At 41.3% G+C, this 27,267-nt stretch overlaps 1 protein-coding gene across 1 annotated transcript in view; it reads left to right on the top strand.

Annotated features, from left to right (window-relative positions):
* LOC134345081 (multiple epidermal growth factor-like domains protein 6) overlaps positions 1-20,699 on the top strand; it is a 372,539-nt gene extending 351,840 nt beyond the window's left edge. Inside the window, exons 32-38 of the mRNA XM_063045213.1 lie at positions 7,466-7,594; positions 8,223-8,351; positions 9,513-9,641; positions 10,562-10,690; positions 13,427-13,555; positions 15,551-15,679; positions 19,808-20,699. Coding sequence (XP_062901283.1) covers positions 7,466-7,594; positions 8,223-8,351; positions 9,513-9,641; positions 10,562-10,690; positions 13,427-13,555; positions 15,551-15,679; positions 19,808-19,890 — 857 coding nt within the window. The 3' untranslated portion in view covers positions 19,891-20,699. The remainder of the gene's footprint in view (positions 1-7,465; positions 7,595-8,222; positions 8,352-9,512; positions 9,642-10,561; positions 10,691-13,426; positions 13,556-15,550; positions 15,680-19,807) is intronic.
* Positions 20,700-27,267: the final 6,568 nt, after the last annotated feature.

Here is a 27,267-nt window from a genome sequence, read left to right as displayed (position 1 = left end):
ACTTACAGTGGACTGAAAAGCTTGAGCATGTAGATATTAAGGAAGAGGATGTGCTGGAGTTTTTGGAAAGCATCAAGTGGGATAAGTCACTGGGACCGGACGAGATATACTCCAGGCTCTAGTGGGAGGTGAGGGAGGAGATTGCTGAGACTCTGGCAATGATCTCTGCAATGGGGACAAGAGAGGTTCCAGAGGATTAGAGGGTTGCAGATGTTGTTCCCTTATTCAAAACAGGGAGTAGAGATAACCCAGGAAATTATAGACCAGTGTAAAGACAGGAAAGAAAGGAGAGAAGAACAAAGAAAAGAGAAAACAAAGAAAAAGAAGAGTAGGCATCCAGCTCTGAGTCAGTTTAAAATACAAATTAAAGAAACTAGCTTATAATAAGGGATATATTAGTTTAAAAAAAATAAAATAAATAAATTAAACAATCTGGGCATTTAAGTAATCCAAATATGGTTGCCAAATCTCAATGAACATAGTGTATCCATTCCCAAGGGTATAAGTAATCTTCTCAAGGGGTATACAACTTTGCATTTCTTTATTCCGATGATCATTATGTACAAGGGAATCGGATTTCCATGTTACCGCTATGCATTTCCTGGCCACTGACAACACAATTTTAATAAGTTTGGATTTATTCCTGGGGAGGTTAACTTTCAAACCTGCTAAGTTCCCCAGAAGAAACAATTCTGGGTCTAGAGGGAAATCCATCCCCAGAATCTTTCCCAGTACCTCCCCCAGATCTGTCCAAAAAGATCTCAGTTTCGTGCATAGCCAGGTGGAATGCAAAAAGGTACCAACGTCTATGCCACACCTGAAACACTTGTCAGAAATTTCTGGTTTATTTTTATGTATTTTTTTCAGGTGTGAGATACAACTGATGTAAAAAAAATTAAAATGTACCATTCTGTATCTAGAGTTGATAACAGAGGTAACGCTATCCAAACATAGATGTGACCAACATTGATGATCAATTACAATGCCCAAATCCGACTCCCACCTCTCCCTCGATCTGTATATACCAAGCTTTGGGCATTGGTCCTGGAATAAAGAATACATTTTAGAAATAAATTTAGTTGTATTCCCCTTTCGAATTAGAATCTCCATGTCTAAGCACCTTGGCAGGGCCAGTGATGGACCCAAACAGTCCCTCAAAAAAGATCGTAATTGGAGATAGCAGAAGAATGTGTTATTAGATAAATTATATTTATTTTTAAGTGCCTCAAAAGACATAAATTGCTCCTACTGATTGTAACGATCTTCAATGCGCCTGATACAGTGTTGATACCAGGTGACTAGAAATTTATTACCCAGAGTCATGGGTATTAATCTGTTCTGAGATAGAGGTATCCTTGAGGATATTCCTTTTTTAAGACCCATAAATTGTTTAATTTTTTCCCAGATGTAAATTACATGTCTCAGTAGAGGATTGCTTGTTTTCTTTTTAATTAGAGTCCCATTTATATATAAATTCTTCTGCCATCTTTTCTCCTACCATATGTAAGCCAATTGTAACCCAAGAAGCAATTGTTGTCTCATCAAAAAAAAGAAGCAATAAAACATGCTTGTGCAGCTAAATAATATTTTTTAAAATCTGGTAATTTTAACCCTCCCAATTTATAGTCCCAGGCTCGAGGAATTCAGCAGATGCTACAAATTCAAGCAACACACATTAAAGTTGCTGGTGAACGCAGCAGGCCTGGCAGTATCTCTAGGAAGAGGTACAGTCGACGTTTCGGGCCGAGACCCTTCATCAGACCCTTCGTCCTGACGAAGGGTCTCGGCCCCGAAACATCAACTGTACCTCTTCCTAGAGATACTGCCTGGCCTGCTGCATTCACCAGCAACTTTGATGTGTGTTGCTTATAGTTCCAGGTCAATTTTTCCATGGAAATTCTAGATATTTTACCCAACCATAAAAATAAACGAATATGTCCTTTGAGAATCTTAAAAAAATTATTGGGTGATGGGACAGGTAAAGACTGAAAAAAGTACTGAAGTCTTGGCATTATCTTCATTTGTATACAGTTTACCTTGCCCATCAGAGTGATGGGAAGGTTTAACCACCTACGTAGTTCCTCCTCGACATTCCGCAGCAAGGGGAGATAATTAACTTTATAAAGATCATCCAAATTACAATTAAACTTAATCCCCAGGTATTTCATGTTGAATTTAACCCATCTAAACTGAGTGCCATATTGATATTGGGCATAGTCTCCTCTACCTAAAGGTAAAATTTCACTTTTATTGGTTGTTCGTCCATCGTTGACATCGATAAGGACCTCGACACCATTATGATGGTGTCAAGACTAGTGCGTGATTTGGATTTAAGTGAGGGAGAGTTGCGCAGCGTCAGCCTCACTCTCTCTTCCCAATTCCCATCTGGATCCAGTGGCAAAACAGAGTCGAGACGGCTGGAGATGGGACTAGGCGCAGTGGATGACCGGGACGTCTTCTGTGTCTTGTCCTGCTCTACACGTTCCACGACGCTTGCAGAGACCGCCTTCTTGACCGTTGGACCTTCCACTGGTCTCGTCCGCTCAATCCGCCGGAGTCTGTCTTCACATGCTGGGATAGACAACTCCCTATCTCACCGAGGGTTTGAGACCCGTCGGCTACCCTCACCTGGTTTAACCGGCTTGTCGAAGCCGTTGCCCGGGGTGTGGCCGCTGTCGCATGCAAACAGCTACGGGGAGCCACAGATGAGAGCTGAGTGCCAGGTGGGGACCAAAGGTGGACTAACCGCCCTGAAAAGGACGCGACATGTTCCCCACCAGAGGTGCTACCCCTCCCTGACACCCCATACTTTTATTACAATTTATTTTATATCCCAGGACTATACCATAATTGTCCAGCAAGGCCCTAAGTCTTACCAAAGAGCCGGCCAGGTCAGCCAAATACACTAAAATGTCATCAGCAAATAAATTAATTTTATATTCTTCCTGGGCCACTTTAAACCCCTTTATGTCTGGACCCATCTAACAGCCTCAGCCAATGGCTCTATTACCAGAACAAATAGAGCTGGAGATAGTGGGCAACCTTGTCTACTGGATCTATGTAGAGAGAAAACTGGTGAAATCTGCCCGTTCGTAATTATTTTGGCCTTAGACTGATGGTAAAGTGCTTTTATCCAATTTATTAATATTTGGCCTAGACTAAATTTTTCCATTGTTTTAAATAAAAAATCCCATTTCAGTCTATCAAAGGCCTTTTCAGCATCTAACGCCACTGCTACAGTCGGGTCCACCTTTGTCCTAGCTAAATGTAATATAGTCAATAGTCTGCCAATATTATCAGATAATTGTCTATTTTTAATAAATCCTGTTTGATCGGATTTAATCAATTTTGGCAGATATCGAGCTACTCTATTAGCGAGTGCCTTTGCTATAATTTTATAGTCCGCATTTGAAAGTGAGATAGGCCTATAAGATGCTGGTTTTAGCGGATCCTTATCCTTCTTAAGAATTAAGGTAATAATTGCTGTTGAAAGGGAATCCGGTAGAGTATTGGTCTCCTCAGCCTGAGTCATAACCCTCATAAAAAGGGGCATTAGTTGATCCTTAAATTCTCTATAAAATTCAGGAGGAAAACCATCATCTCCCAGCGATTTATTAGCCTGTAATAAGCCTAGGGCTCTTTCAATTTCATCCCTAGAAAAAGGGGCATTCAATTCTTCCTGACCTTGTTGACTCAATTTGGGAAGTTGTAGATTAGAAAAGAAATCATCAATTTTCAGTGAGTCACCCACTGATTCTGATTTATATAGTTCCGAATAGAACTGCTTAAAAGTATCATTTATTTCTTTTGGCTTATAAAAACTTGCCTTCCTCTGTTTGAGTCGCATTTATTGTCCTGGAGGTTTCTTCCACCCTCAATTGCCAAGATAGTACTTTATGGGTTCTCTCTCCTAATTCATAATATTATTTTGATTTTAGTATCATTTTTTCTATTCTATAGGTTTGTTTTGTGTTATACTCTAATTTTTTATTTATTAATTTTTTTATAATTTTCCTCAAATTCTGACAATCTTTTTCTAATTATGTTATTTCTTTCTCCAATTCATTTAATTCTGTTACATATTTATTTTTTATACCCTTAACATATCCAATTATCTGTCCTCTTAAGTATGCTTTTAATGTGTCCCATAATAAGAAATTATTGGCAATAGAGGGTGAGTTCGTCTCACAGAACAATTCTATTTGAACTCTAATAAAACTGCAAAACTCTGGTCTTTTCAACAGCAAAGGATTAAAACACCATCTATATAATGTTTTTTTGTTAATCAGACATTTCAATTGATAAAATTAAAGGTGAATGGTCTGATAGTAGTCTAGCAGCATATTCTGTTTGAATGATCATACTTTCTAATTTAGCTGATATTAAAAATAAGTCAATTCTAGAGTAGGAATCATATTGTTTTGAATAGAAAGAGTAGGTTTTTTTCCCCTTGGATGCTGCCATCTCCAAACATCTGCTGTATTCAAGTACTTCATGAAAGCCAGGGTGGTTTTTGCTGCCTTGACCTTCACAACTTTTTTAACTGATCTATCTAAAATTGGATCCAGACAAAAATTGAAATCCCCTCCAATTAAGATATTTTCATAACCTTGAGCAACTTCCAAAAAAATATTTTGGATAAATTTCTCATCGTCATAATTGGGGGCATATAAATTCACAAGTGTCCAGGATTCTGAATATATTTGACAACTGACCATAACAAATCTCCCGGCCGGATCTACGATAGTTCCCCCACCCCGCTTCACTGGCAAATTCTTCCCTATCAATATTGCCACTCCTCTGGCTTCAGAATTAAAGGAGGACACTATTACTTGACCAACCCATCCTCTCTTTAATTTGTTATGTTCTGTCACTGTAAGATGAGTTTCTTGAAGGAAGGTAATATCAATATGATTTTTTTAAGATATGCCAGGACCTTTTTCCTTTTTATCGGTCTATTTATCCCACTAACATTACGACCTAAAAATTTAATTGCTGTATTCATAAGTTATCAGATTTCATTAGTTGATAAATCCTGCCCACAAAAAAAGTATAAATTAATCCCACTTCTTTGAGTGACTCTGAGATACTTGGTGCCATTCTCAATAGAGTATAGAAAATAGAAAGGAAACCAAAGAGGAAAGAAAGTAAAAGAAAAAAAAAAGTTAATAAGAAAAAGAAAGGGAGAAAAACCCTCCCAACTGGCGCTCCAAGTCCATGGCGCCTTAACCCCTCTTACTGTGGGGTCCGATAAAACATCGCACTAAAGATGGACATTCTTTAGCATATAACATAATTAATCTTTTTTTGAAAAAAAGAGACAAAAAAATTATCCATTCCCCCAATAACTCCTTAATTAAACATCTGTAAAATAAATTATATTCCACACCTGTTATTACTAAATATCTAACATAATCTATAATATTGAAAGTAAATATTAATATAGCAATATATCCGAATAAAGAATAGAATTCAAAGAAACTTACTAAATATAACCCTAAATACTGTAACTTAATACATATCCAACATAATAAAAATTAAATGAATCAAAAGATGACATCTATGTAATCAAAATTATTCATACTAGTTGTAACAAAATTAGATGAACTATATAGTTCCTAAGTAGTAATTCAAAAAGACCATGCATAATCAATATTTTAAATCATAATAGTCTTCATCCATAATCATATAGATTCAAAGTTCAAGATTATAATGTTGTTATAATTAATCTATATTAATAAAGAAAATCAAATAATTTTCTTCATATATTTTGTCCAAGATACATCTTTCTAGGCCTCTTGTTCCAAAAGAATATTCTGAATCACGATGTCTCAGATATTTTTTGAATAAAGTTTATCACCTCCTGGGGGTTAGTAAAACATTTCCTCCCTCCATCCAACGGAATAATTCTCAGCTTTGCTGGATATAATAAAGAATATTGAAGACCTTTTTTCTTTAATAACCTCCTTGTTAAGTCAAAGTTTTTCCTTTTTCTTAAGAAGGCCACACTAATATCTGGAAAGAAGAATATCTTTCCCCCTTCAATCTCTAGTAGGCCATTTCTCTGTCTGGCCTCTATTGCTGCAGCTCGTATTACTTTTTGTTTATCTTAATACTTCAAAAAGTGTATAAATATAGAGCGTGGCCTGTGCTCTGGAGGTGGTCGGGGGATTAAAGTCCTGTGGGCCCTTTCTATAATTAATTCTTTGTCAAAATGCTTTTTCCCCAGGACTTTGGGGATCCATTCTTGAAAGAAAGTTACTGCGTCTCTTCCTTCTAATCCCTCTTTTAAACCCACTATTTTGATATTATTTCTTCTGCTATAGTTTTCAAGGGAGTCCAGTTTGTCCATTATTTTTACTTTCTCAGTCCTCCAGGAATCTTTTGCTTTTTCCAGGCTTTGTAATCTATTCACAACTTCCCTCATACTATTTTCTAAATCCTGAGTTCACAAATTTAAAGATTCCAAAGTCTGCTTCATTTCCTTAGATTCTTGCATGATAAGGTCTAAATGACTCTTGAATTTGTCCATCCTACCGGTTAAAGTCTGGACTGCATTGGCCAACACATGAATCCTGGCGGTGAGGCCGCCGCGCTGCCACTGGCCTTGGACCTTCCGCAGGCTCAGAGGAACCATCCGCCGAGCAGGCCTCCTCACCACTGCTCCCACGTCCCTCAATTCCAGACGCTCCCCGGAGTGCAGGGCCAGCAGTGATAGCGCCAGTAGGGTTTCCACGATTTTTCCTTTTAACCATTGCTTTTATTGAGGTTATATGAGAGCCTGATAAACAGGTTGTGAAGAAGTTTTTGTAGGAGTTATTCAGTGAAGCGCCCGATCAATGGCACAACATCACGTGACCCCCCCCCCACCCACCCCCATGAGAATAGGTTGAGTGAACTTGGCCTTTTCTCCTTGGAGTGACAGAGGATGAGAAGTGACCTGATAGAGGTGTACAAGATGATGAGAGGCATTGATTGTGTGGATAGTCAGAGGCTTTTTCCCAGGGTTGAAATGGCTAACACAAGAGGGCACAGTTTTAAGGTGCTTGGAAGTAGGTACAGAGGTGATGTCAGGGGTAAGTTTTTTACGCAGAGAGTGGTAAGTGTGTGGAATGGGCTGTCGGCGATGTTGTTGGAGGCGGATACGAAAGGGTCTTTTAAGAGACTCCTGGTTAGGTACATGGAGCTTAGAAAAATAGAGAGATATGGGTAACTCTAAGTAATTTCTAAAGTAAGGACATGTTCAGCATAGCATTGTGGGCCAAAGAACCTGTATTGTGCTGTAGGTTTTCTATGTTTCTATGTTTAGAGTCTTCAGCAAAGTTTGATTGGGTTGATCAAAGACATAACACTGATCACTCTGAACTAATATGCTGAATATGCTGACATTATTGCACACATGCATATATTAATGGCTAAATTTCGTAATGTATATTTTCCCTGACAATGTTGTTTTCCCATACAGTTTGTCCAGAAGGTTACTATGGGAAGGACTGTATGAATCTCTGTCAATGTGGTAATGAACGTCGCTGTGACCCTGTGACAGGAAAATGCTTGTGTCAGTCTGGTGCACTGGACCCCACTTGTCACCAAGGTACCATGAGGCTTAAAATAAGTCGTAAATTACTAATGTGCAATATGATTTGAATTTTTGCATCATCTTAATTGGGAAAATGTTTCAAAGCTTAATCTAATATGATACATGAGTAATTTATTTATTTTGACATGATACTTCCTCTAAAAGTAGGCAGCACTCTAATTTTTAAAGGTCTGTCTTATATTGTCGATAGTTAGTTGGTTTCTGTGTGCTTGATTGTTATCCTTGAATTTTTCTGTATACTCGCCCATGAGTTTGTTTAATCAATGAGGTTGCCTTGTATTTGAGCCCATTTAAATGCCTTTAAAATCCAGGAAAACATGAGGGAGATCCTATGCTGAAAAATATAAGGGCGGCTTTACATTGAACACGAAGCTTGATATTCAGATACTTCAAGTGTTCATGACTGAATGCTTCAGAGTTAAAGTAAACAAAATGCTGGAAATCCTCAGCAGGTTAGGTACGGAGATTGGAAAGTTATTCTCTGCATGTGTGGGTGTGTGCTCCCCCACAGTTTCTGTCTGACCAGCTAAGTATTTTCAGCATCTTCCTGTTTATATTTCAAATTTCTGCCCCCTGTGGTGGGTTGTTTTGTAATATTATCTTTGCTATTGACCTTGTGCAGTTTGCCCAAAGGGGCGTTTCGGACAAAGCTGTTTGTATATATGTGCCTGTCAGAATGGCGGAGTCTGTAACCCAGAAGATGGAACATGTTCCTGTGGACTGGGATGGACTGGTACCGATTGTGAAAAAGGTATACTCAGTGATTACAGGAGTTACATAGCATTCCGGATTCATGAATATCATGGGGGGGGAGGGGGCTGATGGAAGAGGCTGGGAGTTGAGAGTGGAACAGGTAAACAGCTGAAGAAGGAGGAATGGACAGTGGACCATGGGAGAAGTGGAAGGAGGTTCACTAGAGGGAGATGATGGGCAGAGGAGAAGGGGTAAGAAGGAAGCCAAAATGGGGAAGGGAAAAAGAGAATGGGGGGGGGGAGGCTAATTATTGGAAATTAAGGAAATCGATGTTCATGCCATCGAGTTGGAATACAACTTGTTGCTTCTCCAACCTGAGTGTGGCTCCATCGTGGGAGCAGAGGAGGCCATGGTTTGATATATCGGAACGGGAATAGGCAGTGGAATTGAAATAGCTGGCCACTAGGAAATCCCACCTCTTGTGGTGATGCTCAACAAAGTGGTCTGTCAATCTCTGTCAAATCTCATCGATGCAGAGGCCACACTGAGTACACCAGATACCACAGATGACCCCCAATAGACTTGAGGGTGAAGTGTCACTTCACCAGTAAGAACTGTTTGAGGCTGTGAATGTTGGTGATCTCTGATTAAACTGGAACCATCTGAACGATTTGAGGGAGAGGGTGTAGGAGCAGGTATATTTAGCACTTGCCCTGCATGCAGCGATAAGTACCAGGAGGGGAATTAGTAGGAAGAAACATGTGGACAAAGGAGTTACTTGGAAACTGATGATCAATGTTCTATTAAAGAATGTTGTGCGAGTTTCAGAGAATAGTACAGTGTGGAGGGAAGAAAAGTGTATCAAGTTCATAGTTTAGGGGTGATGTGTCTGCACTGAAACATGCAAGGTTCATCTGCAGGGTCTGAATTATGTGAGGTATGGAGCATTGATGAAAGGATTTGCACTTTAAAGAGCTTTGCCAAGAATATTATGCCAGGCTGGAAAAGATGGGACCTTTTGGGAATGATGGGCAGTCCTGGGAACATTGAGCGATGTTGAGAAAGAGCAGTTCTGAATAAGTCTGGTGTTCCAAGGATGGTGGGTGATAAAGGAAGCAACCCTGAAAGCATAGCTGGGGCTTTATATGATAGGAGGCAGGGGCTCAACAAAGATATTGAAAGACTGTTTAGTAAAGAATCTTTTTTATGTGTGTGACAGAATGCCCTGCTGGGAAATACGGAGCTAACTGCCAGCTGGAATGTTTGTGCTTGAATAACGGAACCTGTGATAGGTTCACAGGCAGCTGTCGGTGTCTGGAAGGTTTCTATGGTCCTCTGTGTGAACACAGTGAGTAGACTCACCTTTTATATCATTTACACCAGCAGCCAGTGTACATTATGTCAAAAGAGTAGTTTACAAAAGATTCCTTTGACAAAGTGTTCTGATGTACGATAAAGTCTGTCGGAGCCTGCAAGGTGATGTAGAAATGGTTAGCTTATGACCTGTGCCATAAAAATCATAAGAACTTGTTCTTTTAGGTTTCATATCAGAATCATAATGTGAAATGGAATTGGCAGTTAGATGCATTTAAAACTATTTTCTATAATACAGGTTTAGCACTTGTTCATCTTTATAACATTGATCATCAAAGTAAACTTTGTCTGATCCAAACAGCTTGCTGTGATCATGACTTCAATTCAATTGTAAAAAGGAACCTGGCAAGCAATTGCACAATGGTTTGTCCTAAGTTGGACAAACTAGGATTTGTTCGTTATGTGCTGTGTTGATGATGTGTACTGTCAGGTTCTTTCCAGGACCATGACTGTTCTTGGCAAAAATTTCGACAGAAGTGGTTTGCCATTGCCTTCTTTTGGGCAGTGTCTTTACAAGGCAGGTGACCCCAGGCATTATCACTACTCTTCAGAGATTGTCACCTGGCCTCAGTGGTTGCATAACTAGGACTTGTGATATGCATCATGCAACCATCCACTATCTGCTCCCGTGGCTTCACATGACCCTGACCGAGGGGCTAAGCAGGTGTTACACCTTGCCCAAGGGGGACCTGCAGGTTAGCAGAGGGAAGAAGCCCCTTACATCTCCTTTGGTAGAGGCATATCTCCACCCAGCCACCCATGCTAAAATGCTGAGTTTATGAAGCTATTCACATTATTTCTTCATGCATCATAGTAGACTGAGGATGGAAAAAGGTTCAGTAAAGGTCGAGAATAATCTTGAACTTTGCATTCCTTTGGTTTATTTTTTCCTAGGTTGTCCTCTGGGCTTTTATGGCTTGTTCTGTGATCAGACCTGTGACTGTAAAAATGGTGCTCCCTGTGAACCTATCACAGGCCATTGCATCTGCCCCCCTGGTTACCAAGGTGACTTCTGTGAAAAAGGTAATGGCTCTTATGACTCTTCTCTCTCACCATGACAGATCAGATATTGAGATGAACCTCTCATGTCATGGGGAACAGGGTTTAAATAGGGCAATACGTCCAATAATAACATGAGGGAAGGTTAGAGAGAGCAATTTCACCAAGGGATTTGGTTTATTTTTTTCTGCCTTATGATCCCGAGGATACCTGGAGAATGAGATACAGCTTCGTTTTACTATACAATTCTAACAATTGATATTTATGGTTGGTTCTTGTACGATCATAGCAGCATAAGTCATAGGAGCAGAATTTGGCCATCTGGCCCATTGAGTGTGCTTGGCCATTCAATTATAGCTGGTCCTTTATTTTTTCTTCTCCTCAACCCCAGTTTCTGGCCTTCTCCCTGTAACTTTTGATGCCATGTCTAATCAAGAACCTGTCAATTTCTGCCTTAAATACACCCAACGACCCAGACTCCGCAGCTGCATGTGGCAATGAATTCCACAAATACACCACCCTTTGGCTTAAGAAATTTCTCTGCATCTCTGTTTTGAAAGGGAGCCCCTCTATCCTGAGGTTGTACCCTCGTGTCCTAGACTTTCCCACCATGGGAAACATCCTTTCCACATCTGCACTATCCAGGCCTTTCAACATTTGAAAGGTTTCAATGAGATCACCCCTCATCATTCTGAATTCCAGCAAGTACAGACCCAGAGCCATCAAACGTTCCTCATATGATAACCCTTTCGTTCCTGGAATCATCCTTGTGAACCTCCTCTGGAACTTTTCCAATGCTGACACATCTTTTTTAAGATGACAGGCTCAAAACTGTTCACAATACTCAAGGTGAGGCCTCACCAGTGCCTTATAAAGTCTCAGCATCACATCTTGCTCTGGTATTCTAGACCTCTTGAAATGAATGCTAACATGGCATTTGCCTTCCTCACCACCGACTCAACCTGAAAGTTAACCTTCAGGGTGTTCTGCACAAGGTCTCCCAAGTCCCTCTGCATCTCAGATTCCAGGATTTTCTCCCCGTTTGGAAAATAGTCCACACATTTATTTTTAATACCAAAGTGCATGTCCATGAATTTTCCAACATTATATTATCTGTCAGTACCCGAGCAGGGAAGAATAAATATTCCTAATTTATGCATCCATTTTCTCATTCCTTTGATTTCAATGCAAGCTCTGTTAGAGCTGTCCCACAGTCTGACTATGAAGAACAAATTTACCCCTTAACTGGGAGTGGTATATTGGTTTGCAGAATGGATTTGGATGAATTGTAGATTAACAATCTATTTTTAATGATCTTTAGTATCTTTTAAATCATTTATCACTTGCTTACTTCCTTGCTTGTTTCCTTGCTTTGCGTTTGGCACAGAGTTGTAGAGAAGCATAGCACAAAAACAGGTCCTTCGGCCTATCTAATCCATGCTGAATGATTCAAATGGTTTAATTTAATATCAGAGAATGTATACAACCTGAAATTCTTACTCTTTGCAGATTCCACAAAACAAGAAACCCCAAAGAATGAACCATCAGAACCCCAAAGCCCACCTCCTCCCTTCCATGTACAAACATCCACTTGCACCACCAGAAGTACTGACCCTCCCCACCATGCAAACAATAGCAAAATCCCCCCCCCAAATAGACCTTGATCTGGAATCCATCAAAAACTACAGATCATAACCCAGCACTTTGGTATCTCGAACAGGTTCTCTCTCTCCACTGAGGGAAAGCGAGTTCGCTCTCCTGCAACAACGAGAGCGGACCAGCAACTCGCTGCTCCATTGTTACAGTCATCCACATCGCTTCCCCAAGACCCCGATTCGGGGACTGGCAGGCTCTCACCCTTCATCGAGAGAGAGAGAGGGGGATTGCTCGAGTACAGAGGCCTTCTTCCAAAGCAGCATAGCCCGCCTGCTGTCCCGGTGTTTCAGTCTCCGACGACACTTAAGTTGGCAAAATCAATGAGGGATCAGGTCATCTACAGGACCACTCCCTGAAGCTTCATGACTTCCTGGCCGCCCCTGGAGATAATGAAACTCCAGGTTGTACATTGCGGAGAACCACAGTTCGAACTGTCGATCACGGGCTCCAGCAGAGCCCCAACCACAAGAAAAGAAAGACATGAGTTAAGAAGAATAAGCTGTTTCATGGACGAACTGGAAGAAGGATCTCGTGCTTTCCCGGCGTACTGTATATGATGAATAAGCTCTTCTCAGGCTTCCAGCCAGATACAGGTATCAATTTTAACCAATGTTTCAATGACAAACCCTGCCATCTTCATCAGGGATGAAACCGGAGGAGATCCCTGATAAAGATGGCAGAGTTTGTTATCGAAATGTCAGTTAAAATCAATATCTGTACCCGATTGGAAGAAGTTATTAAAATGGAAGAAGTCACCGGTGTCTGCATAAGCCTTTGGCACCATATTTCCTCGCTCCTCCATTTCATGTTTTTACAGATCCCCAATCTCAATCACACCCATCCTCTCTCCTTCTTTCGATATGAACACATACAGACAAAACAATCTCACAAAATACAGAAGACAGCAGCAAAGTCAAAAACAAGCTGGTCTTTGATAGTATTTTATGCTTAGGGCTGTGCTTTTTTAAAGGGAGAAAGTTTCCTTCATGTGCTTTTAAAACTTCAAACAGTATGCCGTTAAATGTCTGATGGGAGAGTGGCGAGGGCAGAGGTGGTTTCATGAACATGCTATGTACTACTGTGTAACCATTACTTTGTTCGTAGTCTGTGACACTGGATACTTTGGGGACAGATGTCAGAGGACCTGTGACTGTGAAGGCATCACATCTTGTCATCCTATAACAGGGAAGTGCTTCTGCCCACCAGGGAGAACTGGAGATCGATGTGATACAGGTGATGTTGATTCTGTTTACTCATTTTTTTCCTGCATTTTATCTAAATAATAGACAAGATTATACCACTCATTTCTCTGTAGTTCACCAGTGTACAGGGAGATTTAGTATTCAACACTTTGGAAGTAGTACAGCATGTTCTTGAAAAGATTTTCAATGGCCCAATGGATGGGAATGAACCCTTTTTCAAAATGCTCATTAGCTTTCATGGTAGATATTTGCTCCTGTGACAGGGAACCTGAACTGCTTTCTGCAGAGACTCAGTGTTGAAATGCTCAAATGTTAGACTGCCCTTCTGGAATGGTCAAGTGGTAGAAGGCAGAAAATTTCAATTAGCAGACAAACAGAAGAAGATTAGTATACATCTATAAGTAAAAAGATTGAATTTTTTTGGAAAATTCCAGCTATTCATATTATCTAATGGGCTATGGCTTAAATCCAAACTGTGTCCACTTGAACTGAACTATATTGGCAATAATCTAATGAGTTGCCATACTGCAAGATCATCATTGAATCTCAGGCTCAATTCAACACTGGGAAGATAAAAGTGTAATTGAATCTCCATGTAGTGTTTTGGCTTCATTTGCATTGCTGTGTGAGTTAGTTTTCTCTTGTTTTTGGCTAGCCACTAATCTGTCAGGAATTGAGGAAAAAAAAATTCCACCCCCTCGCAGCTGGGCTGCCTAAAAGATGAAGGAAGGTAAAAACCATTCTCACATATTAAAGGTACTGGGAAGGAAACTTAAAGTTGTAATATATAGTGTTAATGGATTACAGATGTGAGAGTAACCCAAATATCCATTTTGGGCTAGAATGGACAAAATTATCTGAATAGCTTCCTCCAGGTATTAGGATTTTTGAATCATAAAGCAAGTTTGGAAAGGTTCATTTTGCACTCAAGGAGCACCAGCACTTTTCCACAAAATTATTCTTTGTTATCTGTAACACTGACATGTTGAACAACTTTCTTCTGAATACCATCAGCAGTCTAGTTGTTGAAATGTAAAAGAAATTGGACCTTTTGTATCAATAAATATTTACAAACACTTTTTAAAAGAAATATATATATATATAACGTAGAAAACCTACAGCACAAAACAGGCCCTTCGGCCCACAAAGCTAACGCAAATATGTCCTTACCTTAGAAATTACCTAGGGTTACCCAGAGCCTTCTATTTTTCGAAGCTCCATGTACCTATCCAGGAGTCTCTTAAAAGACCCTATCGTTTCCGCCTCCACCACCGTCGCCGGCAGCCCATTCCATGCACTCAGCACTCTGCGTTTTTTAAAAAAAAAACTTACTCCTGACATCTCCTCTGTACCTACTCCCCAGCACCTGAAAACTATGCCCTCTTGTGCTAGCTACTTCAGCCCTGGGAAAAGGCCTCTGGCTATCCACACGATCAATGCCTCTCATCATCTTGTACACCTCTATCAGGTCACCTCTCATCCTCCGTCACTCTAAGGAGAAAAAGCCAAGTTCACTCAACCTATTCTCATAAGGCATGCTCCCCAATCCAGGCAACATCCTTGTAAATCTCCTCTGATCACTTTCTATCATTTCCACATCCTTCCTGTAGTGAGGCGACCAGAATTAAGCACAGTACCCCAAGTGGGGTCTGACCAGGGTCCTATATAGCTGCAACATTACCTCTCGGCTCTTAAACTCAATCCTACGATTGATGAAGGCCAATCCACCATATGCCTTCTTAACCACAGAGTCAACCTGCACAGCTTGAGTATCCTATGGACTCAGACCCCAAGATCCCTCTGATCCTCCACACTTCCAAGAGCCTTACCATTTATGCTATACTCTGCCATCATATTTGACCAACCAAAATGAACCACCTCACACTTATCTGGGTTGAATTCCATCTGCCACTTCTCAGCCCAGGTTTGCATCCTATTAATGTCCCGCTGTAACCTCCAACAACCCTCCACACCATCCATGACACCCCCAACCTTTATAATATATATTTATTTTGTTTCCTTCCAGAATGTCAAATGAATAGATATGGACCTAACTGCTCCTTGGTGTGCCACTGTGCAAACAAAGCTCACTGTAACTCTCGTAATGGGAATTGTGCATGTCCTTTCCAATGGATGGGGCCAACGTGTGAAGAAGGTACAGTCAAAGTCAGGTGTAATGTGACAGTAGCTTGATCAATCTCAAAGGAAACAGATGGAATCGCTTTCATCTAATCATAACTCATAATTCTGCGCCTACGTCTTCTATCTTACAATGGTTCACAAATACAGTGGATTCTGGCTAATTGAGCCATCAGTTAATTGGGCAGCCACTTATTTGGGACAAACCTTAAAGAACAAAAACTAATTGAGAAACCAGCTTGGATTCCCTTTGTTTATTTGGGACGCTATGCTGCTTAATTGGGTCAGGGGACTGTTGCTGAACAGTCTCTAACTAGCATCACACACATGTATTTGCGTGGCTGTTAGACACTACACTGTGCTTAGAGCAGTGGTCCCCAACCACCGGGCCACGGACCGGTACCGGGCTGTGAGGAAACTATATGATTTGGTGACATGAAACAATATGAGTCAGCTGCACCTTTCCTCATTCCCTGTCACGCACTGTTGAACTTGAAATAGCCTACCAAATCATACCAAATAACACAAAACCTAAAATAACACTAACATATAGTAAAAGCAAGAATGATATGATAAATACACGGCCTATATAAAGTAGAAAATAATGTATGTACAGTGTAGTTTCACTTAACAGAATCAGGAAGATTAAGCCAAAACTGATTTGTAGAAAAAAAATCGGCACGTACACGCATGCGCACGTCATGTATGCACATGTCACACATGCGCACACAGGTGCCCACGCAAGACTTCATGGTCATGGTAGTCTTTCTCGAGGTAAACACAAGTGTCCCGTATTTGACTGCTACTTTAGTCCCTTATTTGGGAGTGAGAAAATTGGCACCCCTACCTGAACACCCCACCCCCGTCGGCCAGTCCGCGAGAATATTGTCAATATTAAATTGGTCCGCGGTGCAAAAAAGGTTGGGGACCCCTGGCTTAGAGTGTACAGTTTTTACAATGGCATCAGATGCATGTGCTTGTACTCAGAAGTAGTGACTTTGGTCACTGATAGTTGGTGAGAAATAAGCAGTAAGACGATTCAGAACTGTTTTTCTCACTGCAGTTTCAAGCATTCAGGCTTGAAGGTGTCAGAAACAACCAGGAGTAAAATCTTCGGAACTGCGAAGAATTTAAAAGTATCAACAATCATCTTGAAAGTCACAATGAAAATGAAAATTTGGAGGATGCAGTCTGTGAAAGCATTATATGAAGGCAGTCCATTATCTGCACTAGATATCTGTGCTGATCTTGCTCATTTATAGTCAATCATAATAACATGCCAGCGTACACTGGAAAAATTCCTTGAATGATAACTATTAGGAACTATTACACAGTTTTAAAGTACTGTAGTAGTATAGGTAGTGTTCTTGTATGTTAAATACATAATTTGTCTCTCAGCTAAATGGTAGTTTGACTTTTTTATACCTTTTTAACTATTTCCATGATACTTCTCCTAATTGAAGCAGCTATTTAGGTGGGCCAAAATGTATTGGTCCTGATGTGTCCCAATTATGCGGGATCCACTGTACATTAGCATTCTTTGAGATAATAATGAGCAGGTTTATAGAGAGGAACCGAAATATAGTTTGAGTTCAACCTGGAAAAATGGGAAGTGATTCACAATGGAAGGTCAAATTTGAAGGCAGAATACTGGGTTAATGGCAGGATCTTAGCAGTGTGGAGGAACAGAGCAATCTCGGACTTCACCCTATCTGTGCAAGTTGATAGGGTTAAGAAGGTGCCTGGTAATATTCCCTTCATTAGTTGGGAGATTGAGTTCAAGAGCCACGAGGTAATGTTGCAGCTCTATAAAGCCCGGGTTAGACCATACCTGGAATATTGTGTTCAGTTATGGGAAGGATGTCGAAACTTTGGAGAGGGTGCAAAGGAGATTTATCACAGCGCTGCCTGGAGTAGAGAGCATATCTTGTGCGGGTAGGTTGAGCAGGTTAGGACTTTATTCCTTGGAGCAAGGGATTGATAGGTAACTTAATAGAGGTGTACTAAATGATAAGAAGGATAGATCAAGTGGATAGTCAGAGACTTTTTCCCAGGGTGGAAATGGCTAATAGAGGGCATAATTTTCAGGTGATCAAAGGAAAGTATAGGTAGTTTTTTTTTTACACAGAGAATGGTGAATGCTTGGAACACCCTGCTAGGGGTGGTGGTAAAGCTACATGCATTAGGGACATTTAAAAGACTCTTAGATAGGCACATGGATGAGAGAAGAGTGGAGATTACTTGGGAGGGAAGGGCTTGATTGATCTTAGAGTAGAGTTAGCACAACATCATGGCCTGAAGGGCCTGTACCGTGCTCTACTGTTCTATGCGATACCAGCCAGATATTAGGAAACCAAGACAAATAAATGTGATTTCTTATGTTGTGATTGAATTTCCAGAAGGTGTTTGATAACATACTGCATAAAGGACATATCCATAAGATAACAATGCATGAAGTTGGTAGGAATATTTTAATATGGATAGAGGATTGGTTAACCAAAGGAAGGCAAAGATTTGAAGTAAATAGGTGTTTCTCCAGCTAACAATAAGTGGTGAACAGAATGCTGCAGGGGTTGGTGCTGGGTTCACAATTGTCCACAAACCTTCACAATTTGGAAGAGAGGACCGAGTGTAGTACATCTAAGTTTGCTGATGAAACAAAATGCATTACCACCAACTCCATACATCAATATTATATGGATAGGTCTTTTATGTGACACGTTATTGAATACAGCCTGGAAATCAAAGTACACACCTTCTCCCTGATCCCCTCTATCTATGTCATATCCTCAAAGAACTCTAGTGATCTGCCCTTCCTGACCCCATGCTATATCTGCTTGACGGAACCATTGCTATTCAGATGTATCATTATTTCTTCCTTAATGATAGCTTCAAGCATTTCCAAACTACAGATGTTAAGCTAACTGGCCTATAGTTGCCTGCCATTTTAAAAACGCAAACAAGAGGAACTCTGCAGATGCTGGAAATTCAAGCAACACACATCAAAGTTGCTGGTGAACGCAGCAGGCCAGGCAGCATCTCTAGGAAGAGGGATCTGGGATAGGGACACCAAATACCTCCTCATGGCGGAGAGGGTCGCCTTCAGAGCTTGACGGGAGAAGCAACCAGAGGCAGAGTCAATAAAATGTGAGTACCTGGGATCCTCAGGTCCAAATTGAGAGGCTCGGAAACGAATCCTCAAGCCAACTGGAGTAACGAAGGGTCTCGGCCTGAAATGTCGACTGTACCTCTTCCTAGAGTTGCTGCCTGGCCTGCTGCATTCACCAGCAACTTTGATGTGTGTTGCCTGCCATTTGCCTGCATTTTCCTTTAAACAGTCGCGTGACATTTGCTGTCTTTCAATCCACTAGGACTTGCCCAGAGTCCAGAGAATTTTGATAAATTATCACAAATTGTTCTGCTATAATTTCCATGTTTTCTGGGATGCATTCCATCGGGATCAGGGGACTTGTTTATCATTTGGCCCAGTAGTTTGCTCAGTACTATCTCTTTAGTGATAATGATTGTATCAAGGACCTCACCTCCCATTGCATCCATAACATCTCTCTTTGCCATGTTAGCCATGTCCTCTACTGTGAAGACCAGCACAAAATGCTTGCTTAAATTTCTGGCCATTTTCCCGTTGCCCAGTATTACTTCACCCAGATGATGAGGCTTTTGTTTCAGGAGATTCAATCAGTCCCAGGAAATTTCGTTCCAACCTTGAGAACTGTTCCTCAGCCAGAAATGGGAAAATAAAGCAGTGTGTGTGAGAGGGTCACAGAGAGTGACAGGAGACAGGAGAGTGAGCAGGTGCAAGAGGAGTGGCTGTAAATTGGCCTCTTGACTCACTGAGTGACCGTTTGAGTCTGCTCAGCACTCTCAGCTCCGCTTGGCTCAACTCAGCCCAGCCCCAGATTGCTACAGCTTGGTGGCAAGGTGGGGGAGGCACGTGTGTGAGTAGAGAAGGCATGTGAAAGTGTTCTGTTCCCACCTGGCAGAAGATGCCTGCAGCCTTGCAGCAGTTGGCATGTTCATCCGCATCCATCCCACTGATCTCTCATCACGGGTTGTCCATAAGTCAGGTGGTAGTGGTGGAGCTGTAGCCACAGATCTGAAATCTAAACCTTTGCTGCCTTTCCAGGTGGTCCTCCTCGGCCAGTGAAATCCTATCAGAGAGTATGGTCACGCGTGCGCCATCTGCAGAGAGGTGTCCGTCGCTCTTAGCTTACTCCAGGATTTTGTCTTCGAACCAGGCTGAATTTAATTATATCAGAAGACTTACTCAAAGCATCAGGAAATGTTATAAACTATGGAGTAACAGACCTGAATTCATCTTCACATCTGTTGAAGAGACTCTCACAGGAGAACCAAAGGGTACTCATGTTGGGTTGTATGATATCTCGCAGTGATTCTGATTGTAATCTGGAGCAACTTGGTCCTGCAAGGAATTCTGTGGGAAGATACTGTACATGTGGAGAGCTGGTTAGCCTCTGGTGCTTTCAAATACCTCTGTAATTAGCTACACTAGAAATAACACGTAAAAAGACATTACAGTGATTAATCATGAGGATTAGATTATCTAGATAATTGGACAAAACAATTCTAAATTAATACAACATATCTAGTTAATTATATGTGCCATTTTTCTGTCCAATCCCTGTACCTCAACCACTTTGCAATCATGGCAAAAATTTGTTTAATCCTGATCTATTAGGTCCTTTTCAGATGTTTTAAGAATTTCACCAAGAATCTTCATGTCTCATCTTGAGTCTTGGTGTCTTGGCCAAATATCCTAAGCCTGTTAATGTCAGCAGACTGGCAAAAGCTGGTGTGTTTTGTGGCTGAGGGCTTGGTCAGGTTATGGAGGGGGGTCACTCAGTTTCAAAGAATAAAAAGGCATAGTTTCACTTTGCAGCAAGTTTTATACTGAGTGATGGAGAGAAGGTATTATTCTGCAATTAAATCCCACCTACCAGTGGGATTTTGTAAATTACCTCAGTTTCATTGTTTGCAACGTTCAAAGTTCAAAATTCAAAATAAATTTATTATCTAAGTACATATACAGTATGTCACCATATACAACCCTGAGATTTATTTTCTTGTGGGTACTCACAGTAAATACAAGAAACACAGTAGAATTAATGAAAGATTGCACCCAACAGGAGGGACAAACAACCAATATGCAAAAGACAACAAGCTGTGCAAATACAAAAAGAAAGAAAGAAAAAATAAATAATAATAATAAACAAATAATAAGTATCGAGAGCATGAGATGAAGAGTCCTTGAAAATGAGTCCATAATTTGTGGGAACAGTTCAGAAGAGGGGTGAGTGAACCTGGTGGTGTGGATCCTGAGGCTCCTGTACCTCCTTTCCAATGGCAGCACCAACGAGAGAGCATCGTCTGCATGGTGGGGTCCTTCATGATGGACTCTGCCATCCTATGACAGTGCTCCATGTAGATGTGCTCAATAGTGGGGCAAGATTTGCCTATAATGGACTGTCTGCAACCACTACTCTCTGTAGGCCTTTCTGTTCAAGGGCATTAATGTTTGCATACGAGGCTTTGATGCAACCAGTCGGTATACTCTTCACCGCACATCTGTAGAAGTTTGTCAAAGATCTCGATGGCATACAGAATCCACGCATACATATAAGAAAGTAGAGGTGCTGACAGGGTTTCTTTATAATGGTATTTGCATGGTGGACCCAGGACAAATCCTCTGTGATTATAGTGCTGAGAAATTTAAAGTTGCTGACCCTCTCTATCTCTGATTTCCACCCCCACCTCTCCCCTGAGGACTGGCACGATGACTTTTGGTTTCTTTGTCCTGAAGTCAATAATACTTGGTCTTGCTGACATTGAGTGAGAGGTTGTTGTTGCTACACCGCTCAGCCAGATTTTCAATCTCCATTCTACATGCTGATTCATCACCACCTTTGATTTGGTCTATGAATGAGGTATCATTAGCAAACTTAAATATGGCATTGGAGCTATGCTTGGACACAGTCACAGGTGTAGAGCAGAGGCTAAGCACACAGCTTTGTGGTGCACCTGTGATGATGGAGATTGTGGAGGAGATGTTTTTGTCAATCTGAACTTACTGAAGTCTGCAACTGAGGAAGTCGAGGATCCAATTGCACAAAGAGGCATTGAGGCTTAGTTCTTGAAGCTTATTGATTAGTTTTGAGAGAATGATAGTATTGAACGTCGAACTGTAGTCAATGAAGAGCATTCTGATGTAGGCATCTTCACTGTCCAGATGTTCCAAGGTCGAATGAAGAGGCAATGAAATGGCATCTACTATTGCCTTCTTGTGACGGTAGGCAAATTGGAGCAGATCCAACTTGCATTTCAGGCTGTTGATAAGTTTCATCACCAGCCAGATGTAAGTGCTACTGGACAATAGTCACCGAGGCAGGTTGCCAATTTCTTTTCATGCTCCAGTATAATTGAAGCTCATGGGTACCTCGTACTGCTGAAGCAAGAGGTTAAAGGTGTTGGTAAACATTCTAGCCAGATAATCAGCACATATTTTTAGTACTTGGCCAGGAACCCTGTCTGGGCTGTCTGCTTTGCGTGGGTTCACACACCTGAAGAATGCTCTCATGTCCACCCCAGAAACTGAAATCACAGGGTTATCGGGAGTGCGAGTTTCTGAAGGTGCCTCTATGATGGTCAATGTAAGCATAAAAGTCATTGAACTCATTTGGGAGTGAAACCTTTCTCCAAGCTATAAAACTTGTTTTCACTTTGTAGAAGGTGATGGCATTCAAGCCCAGCCACAACTGTTGAGCATCCTTCGGTGTTACAAGTTGGGTCCATGAGATGGTTTCCCGAGATTGTACCTAGACCACTTGTATTTTAGTTGCTTGTTAGACCTGAATGCTACTGCTCAGACTCTCAGCAGATTGTGGATCTGATGGTTCATCCAGGGCTCCTGGTTAGGGAAGACTCTGAATTATTCTGTAGAGACACATTCGTCTATGACTCTATTTATAAGGTCCGTGACAACTGTGGTGTATTTGTCAGATCCTCTGATGAGTCCTTAAACACTGCCCAATCCACCGACTTGCAGCAATCCCATAGCTGCCTCTCTGCCTCCTGAGGCCACCCATTTGACGTCCTTACTTCTGGAGCCTGATTTTAAGCCTCTGCCCCTATGCAGGTAGGAGAAGGACAGCCGGATGATCAGATTTCCCAAAATGCAGTCTAGAGATGGAATGGTAGGCATTCTTAATTGCAATATGGCAGTTGCTGAGTGTGTTAGTCATAGTCATACTTTATTGATCCCGGGGGAAATTGGTTTTCATTACAGTTGCACCATAAATAAATATTAATAAAACCATAAATAGTTAAATAGTAATATGTAAATTATGCCAGGAAATAAGTCCAGGACCGGCCTATTGGCTCAGGGTGTCTGACCCTCCAAGGGAGGAGTTGTAAAGTTTGATGGCCACAGGCAGGAATGACTTCCTATGATGCTCTGTGTTGCATCTCGGTGGAATGAGTCTCTGGATGAATGTACTCCTGTGCCCAACCGGTACATTATGTAGTGGATGGGAGACATTGTCCAAGATGGCATGCAACTTGGACAGCATCCTCTTTTCAGACACCACCGTCAGAGAGTCCAGTTCCATCCCCACCACATCACTGGCCTTATGAATGAGTTTGTTGATTCTGTTGGTGTCTGCTACCCTCAGCCTGCTGCCCCAGCACACAACAGCAAACATGATAGCACTGGCCACCACAGACTCGTAGAACATCCTCAGCATTGTCCAGCAGATGTTAAAGGACCTCAGTCTCCTCAGGAAATAGAGACGGCTCTGGCCCTTCTTGTAGACAGCCTCTGTGTTCTTTGACCAGTCCAGTTTATTGTCAATTCGTATCCCCAGGTATTTGTAATCCTCCTTCATGTCCACACTGACCCCCTGGATGGAAACAGGGGTCACCGGTACCTTAGCTCTCCTCAGGTCTACCACCAGCTCCTTAGTCTCTTTCACATTAAGCTGCAGATAATTCTGCTCACACCATGTGACAAAGTTTCCTACCGTAGCCCTGTACTCAGCCTCATCTCCCTTGCTGATGCATCCAACTATGGCAGAGTCATCAGAAGATTTCTGAAGACCCTTCTGTTGAGACCCCTGGTGGTGCAGGTGATACGTTGATGATAATTGGACAGATTATCAAGCCTGACTGAAGTTCCTGACAATGATTTAAATGCATCAGGGTAGGCTATTGTGTTGTTTGCTGATGGTGGCACTCAGTACCATGGAGTAGAACTTTATTGGTCAACAGAACAGTCCGAACTTAATCATTAGATATTCCATGTCAGGGAATGAGATTGAGACAAGACCGCTGCTTCCGAGCAGCACAAAGAGGTTATCATAAAGCACAAACACCCACCTTATGTCTTCTCTGAATCAGCAGTCCAGTCCATCACGTGTATTGAGAAGCCCTCTGGTCTGATCACCAAATCTGTTGTGTCTGGATTGAGCCATGTCTCCATGAAACTCAGAATGTGGCAATTTCTAATTTCTCTCTGACACAGCAATCTTACCCTTAGGGCCTCAGCTTGTCCTCCTGCGCCTGTACATTTGCTAACAAAATACTAGGTAGAGGAAGTTTCATAACCCTTTGTTTTAATCAGGCTTGTCTCACTCCACTCCACTCCGCTTACTCCCCTTCTCCCTCTCTTTCAGCCATGGCAATATACTGTACCTTAAATTCTTAATTTAAGAAGGTTTAACTTCTCCAGGTCACAGAGAATCCACATTCCTCACTGTAATGAAGAATACCATTGGTGAGCTTTTCCTTTTTATCGCTCTTAGAAACACAAAATGATTGTCTCATCTAACAATTATTAAGAAAAACAGGTAAAAACAGGTATTGTCATAAATATTTTGCTTATTTGTTTAATCATTTCTGACATAGGGAAAAATACTTGGGGATACAGATACACATTCTCATTACTAACACTGGGCTTTTAATCTATTCTTTGAATTTCAAGAAGGTATAATATTTTGAGTTGGAGTACGTCAGTCCTATGAGAAGGATTTTCCGTGGAGCATCTCTGGCGATGGCCAATGAGCCGTCACCCTTTCATAAGTGGAGAATGTTATTGGACCTGCTTGTTTCACTGCACTGTGACTAATTAGCACACAATCTATACATCAGAAGTTTAAGAGGATCTAGCAAATATTAGACTTTCTGTAACAGAGCAGGTACAGTTGCAAGTCATTGCCACAGATGACTATGAAGGTCAAGTCATTTGGATATATTTCATGCGGAGGTTGGTAGGTTCTTCGTTAGTAAGGACATTAAAGGTTACAGGGAGAAAACAGGAGAGTGACGTTGAGAGAGAAATAAATCAGCTGTGATCGAATGGAGGAACAGACTCAATGGGCTGAACAGCCTAACTCTGCTCCTGTGCCTTATGACCTTATGGTATGTGTCGGAAGAAAGCAAGGTGAAATCTGCTCCATCAGCCTTTTCCTACTTGTGACTTCTGAATTTTATTAAAGACTGTTCGATGATTTTGAGCCCAATTTATTGTCTGAATGTGGAGACACAAGAGACCGCAGATGCTAGAATCTGGAGTGACAGGCAATCTGCCGGCAGTGTAGGGAGGTAGAGTCAGGAAATACTGGCAGGCTAGTGATGGAAGGAGGCAGACATGATAGATGTTGGGCTGGGCGTCTGGGGGGTAGGACGTTTCACAGAGACAGCGTGATGATTGGAGGTAGTTATGATAACCAGGAATACAAAGAGCTACCAGTGCTGGGCGAGAATCTGATAAGTAAGTGGAGTGAGACAAAAGGTGAACTGAGTGTAGTGGGAGGGTGGGTGGAAGTTGAAGGAAAGGGGACAAAAATGGGAGGACTGGATGGGAATGGGGTTGGAAGGTGAAGGTGAGGGAGGAGGTTCAAGGACAAATGTTGCCTCTCCTACATTTGCAGGGATGGATAGGCAGAGAAGGATGAATGACAAGGGAGTTATGGAGAGAGTGGATCCCATAGAAAGTAGAAAGGGGTGAAGGGGTGACTCAGGAAGCAGAAAGTGGGGATCTTGTTGCAATGGCAAAAAAAAGATGGAGGATGATAAGCTTGAATCAAAGGCTCATAAGGTGAAAGGAAAGGACTAGGGAATATGCTTCTCACGTTTTCCCTTTCATTTTCTGCCTCTGTCTATCATCCACCCAATACTGTCTCCTAACTCCATATCTACTCTTCCTCCCCTATACAGTGAAACCTGCCCATCATCTGACACCCCTTCTCAGTCGACCAATCGCCTCCGAACCCTGTCTCACTGCTCCCCTTCTCTTTATAGTGGCCATCTCACCACTTTGCTCTCAGTACTCATGCAGGGCTTCAACCTGTAACATTAACAATTTCCTTCCTCTCACAGATGCTGCTTGACTTGCAGCAGTTCCTCCAACAGTCTGCTTTTTTGTCTGAATGCATTGCTATCAGGAAATTGAAAGACTATGTGAAGTTCCGGTTCGAAATTTAGAATACATTTCTCAGAATTTCTTTTGTATTTTTGGTTTATTTCTCCCATTTAACCATCAGCATTTGCAAATAACTGCTTCATCAGGAAAGCACAACAGTGCCTCTACTTCCAAGTTAGGAGTTTGTGAAGATTTGGCATGACATCTTAAACTTTGACAAACTTCTATAGATGTGTGGTTGAGAATATATTGACTGGCTGCATCACTACCTGGTATGGAAACACCAATGCCCTCGAATGGAAAATCCTACGAAAAGTAATAGTTACAGCCCAGTCTATCTGCATGAAACTTTGTTGCAGGAAAGCTGCATCCATCATCATGGATCTCTACCACCCAGGACTCTTCATCTCATGTTCTCAATATTTATTGCTTATTTGTTTATTATTATTATTTCTTTCTTTTTGTACTAACACAGTTTGTTGTCTTTTGTACACCGATTGAATGCCCAAGTTGTTGCTCTCTTTCATTGATTCTGTTATGGTTATTATTCTATAGATTTATTGAGCATGTCAACAGGAAAATGAATCTCAGTGTTAGATATGGTGACATATATCTACTTTGAACCCCTGTGGGATAGCTGGCTGCTTTCAAATGGAGAGTTTACCCAAACCTTGCTATCTTTACTACTTTTAAATCCATCTTTTTCAGAAAGCTAAGTTTGCTAATATTCACTGTCTGCATCCGAGGTAAGCGTACCAAGCAATGTTGATTGTTGGTGTTACTTTTACAACAGTGTTATCAGAGAAGCAGGAAATGAAATGAAATTGACAAAATGCTGTCTCTGTTGATGAAGGAAAGTGGTATCTGAAATCCTGATAAGTACATTGAGAGCAGACATTAACATGCTCAGCTCATGTTTATAGTGTGCTGCTACAGGGCTCGACATTTAAAACAATATGTGAGTTGATGTTCTGCATAAGGTGTCTTTAGTAGGATCTTGTAAATGTTACACCTTTTACTTATTTTGGTAGTGACATTTTCACCAATATTACATTAATTTTCGTCGATATAATAGCAACAGAAATCATGAAAAATGAGCAGTGGGAGGCGAGAAAGGAGTGTGTGCGGTTACAAATGCAAATATGGAGTTT

This window comes from Mobula hypostoma, chromosome 4 (genome assembly GCF_963921235.1).
Source record: "Mobula hypostoma chromosome 4, sMobHyp1.1, whole genome shotgun sequence".
Lineage (NCBI taxonomy): Eukaryota > Metazoa > Chordata > Chondrichthyes > Myliobatiformes > Myliobatidae > Mobula > Mobula hypostoma.
This window is presented reverse-complemented; position numbering and strand designations above follow the sequence as displayed.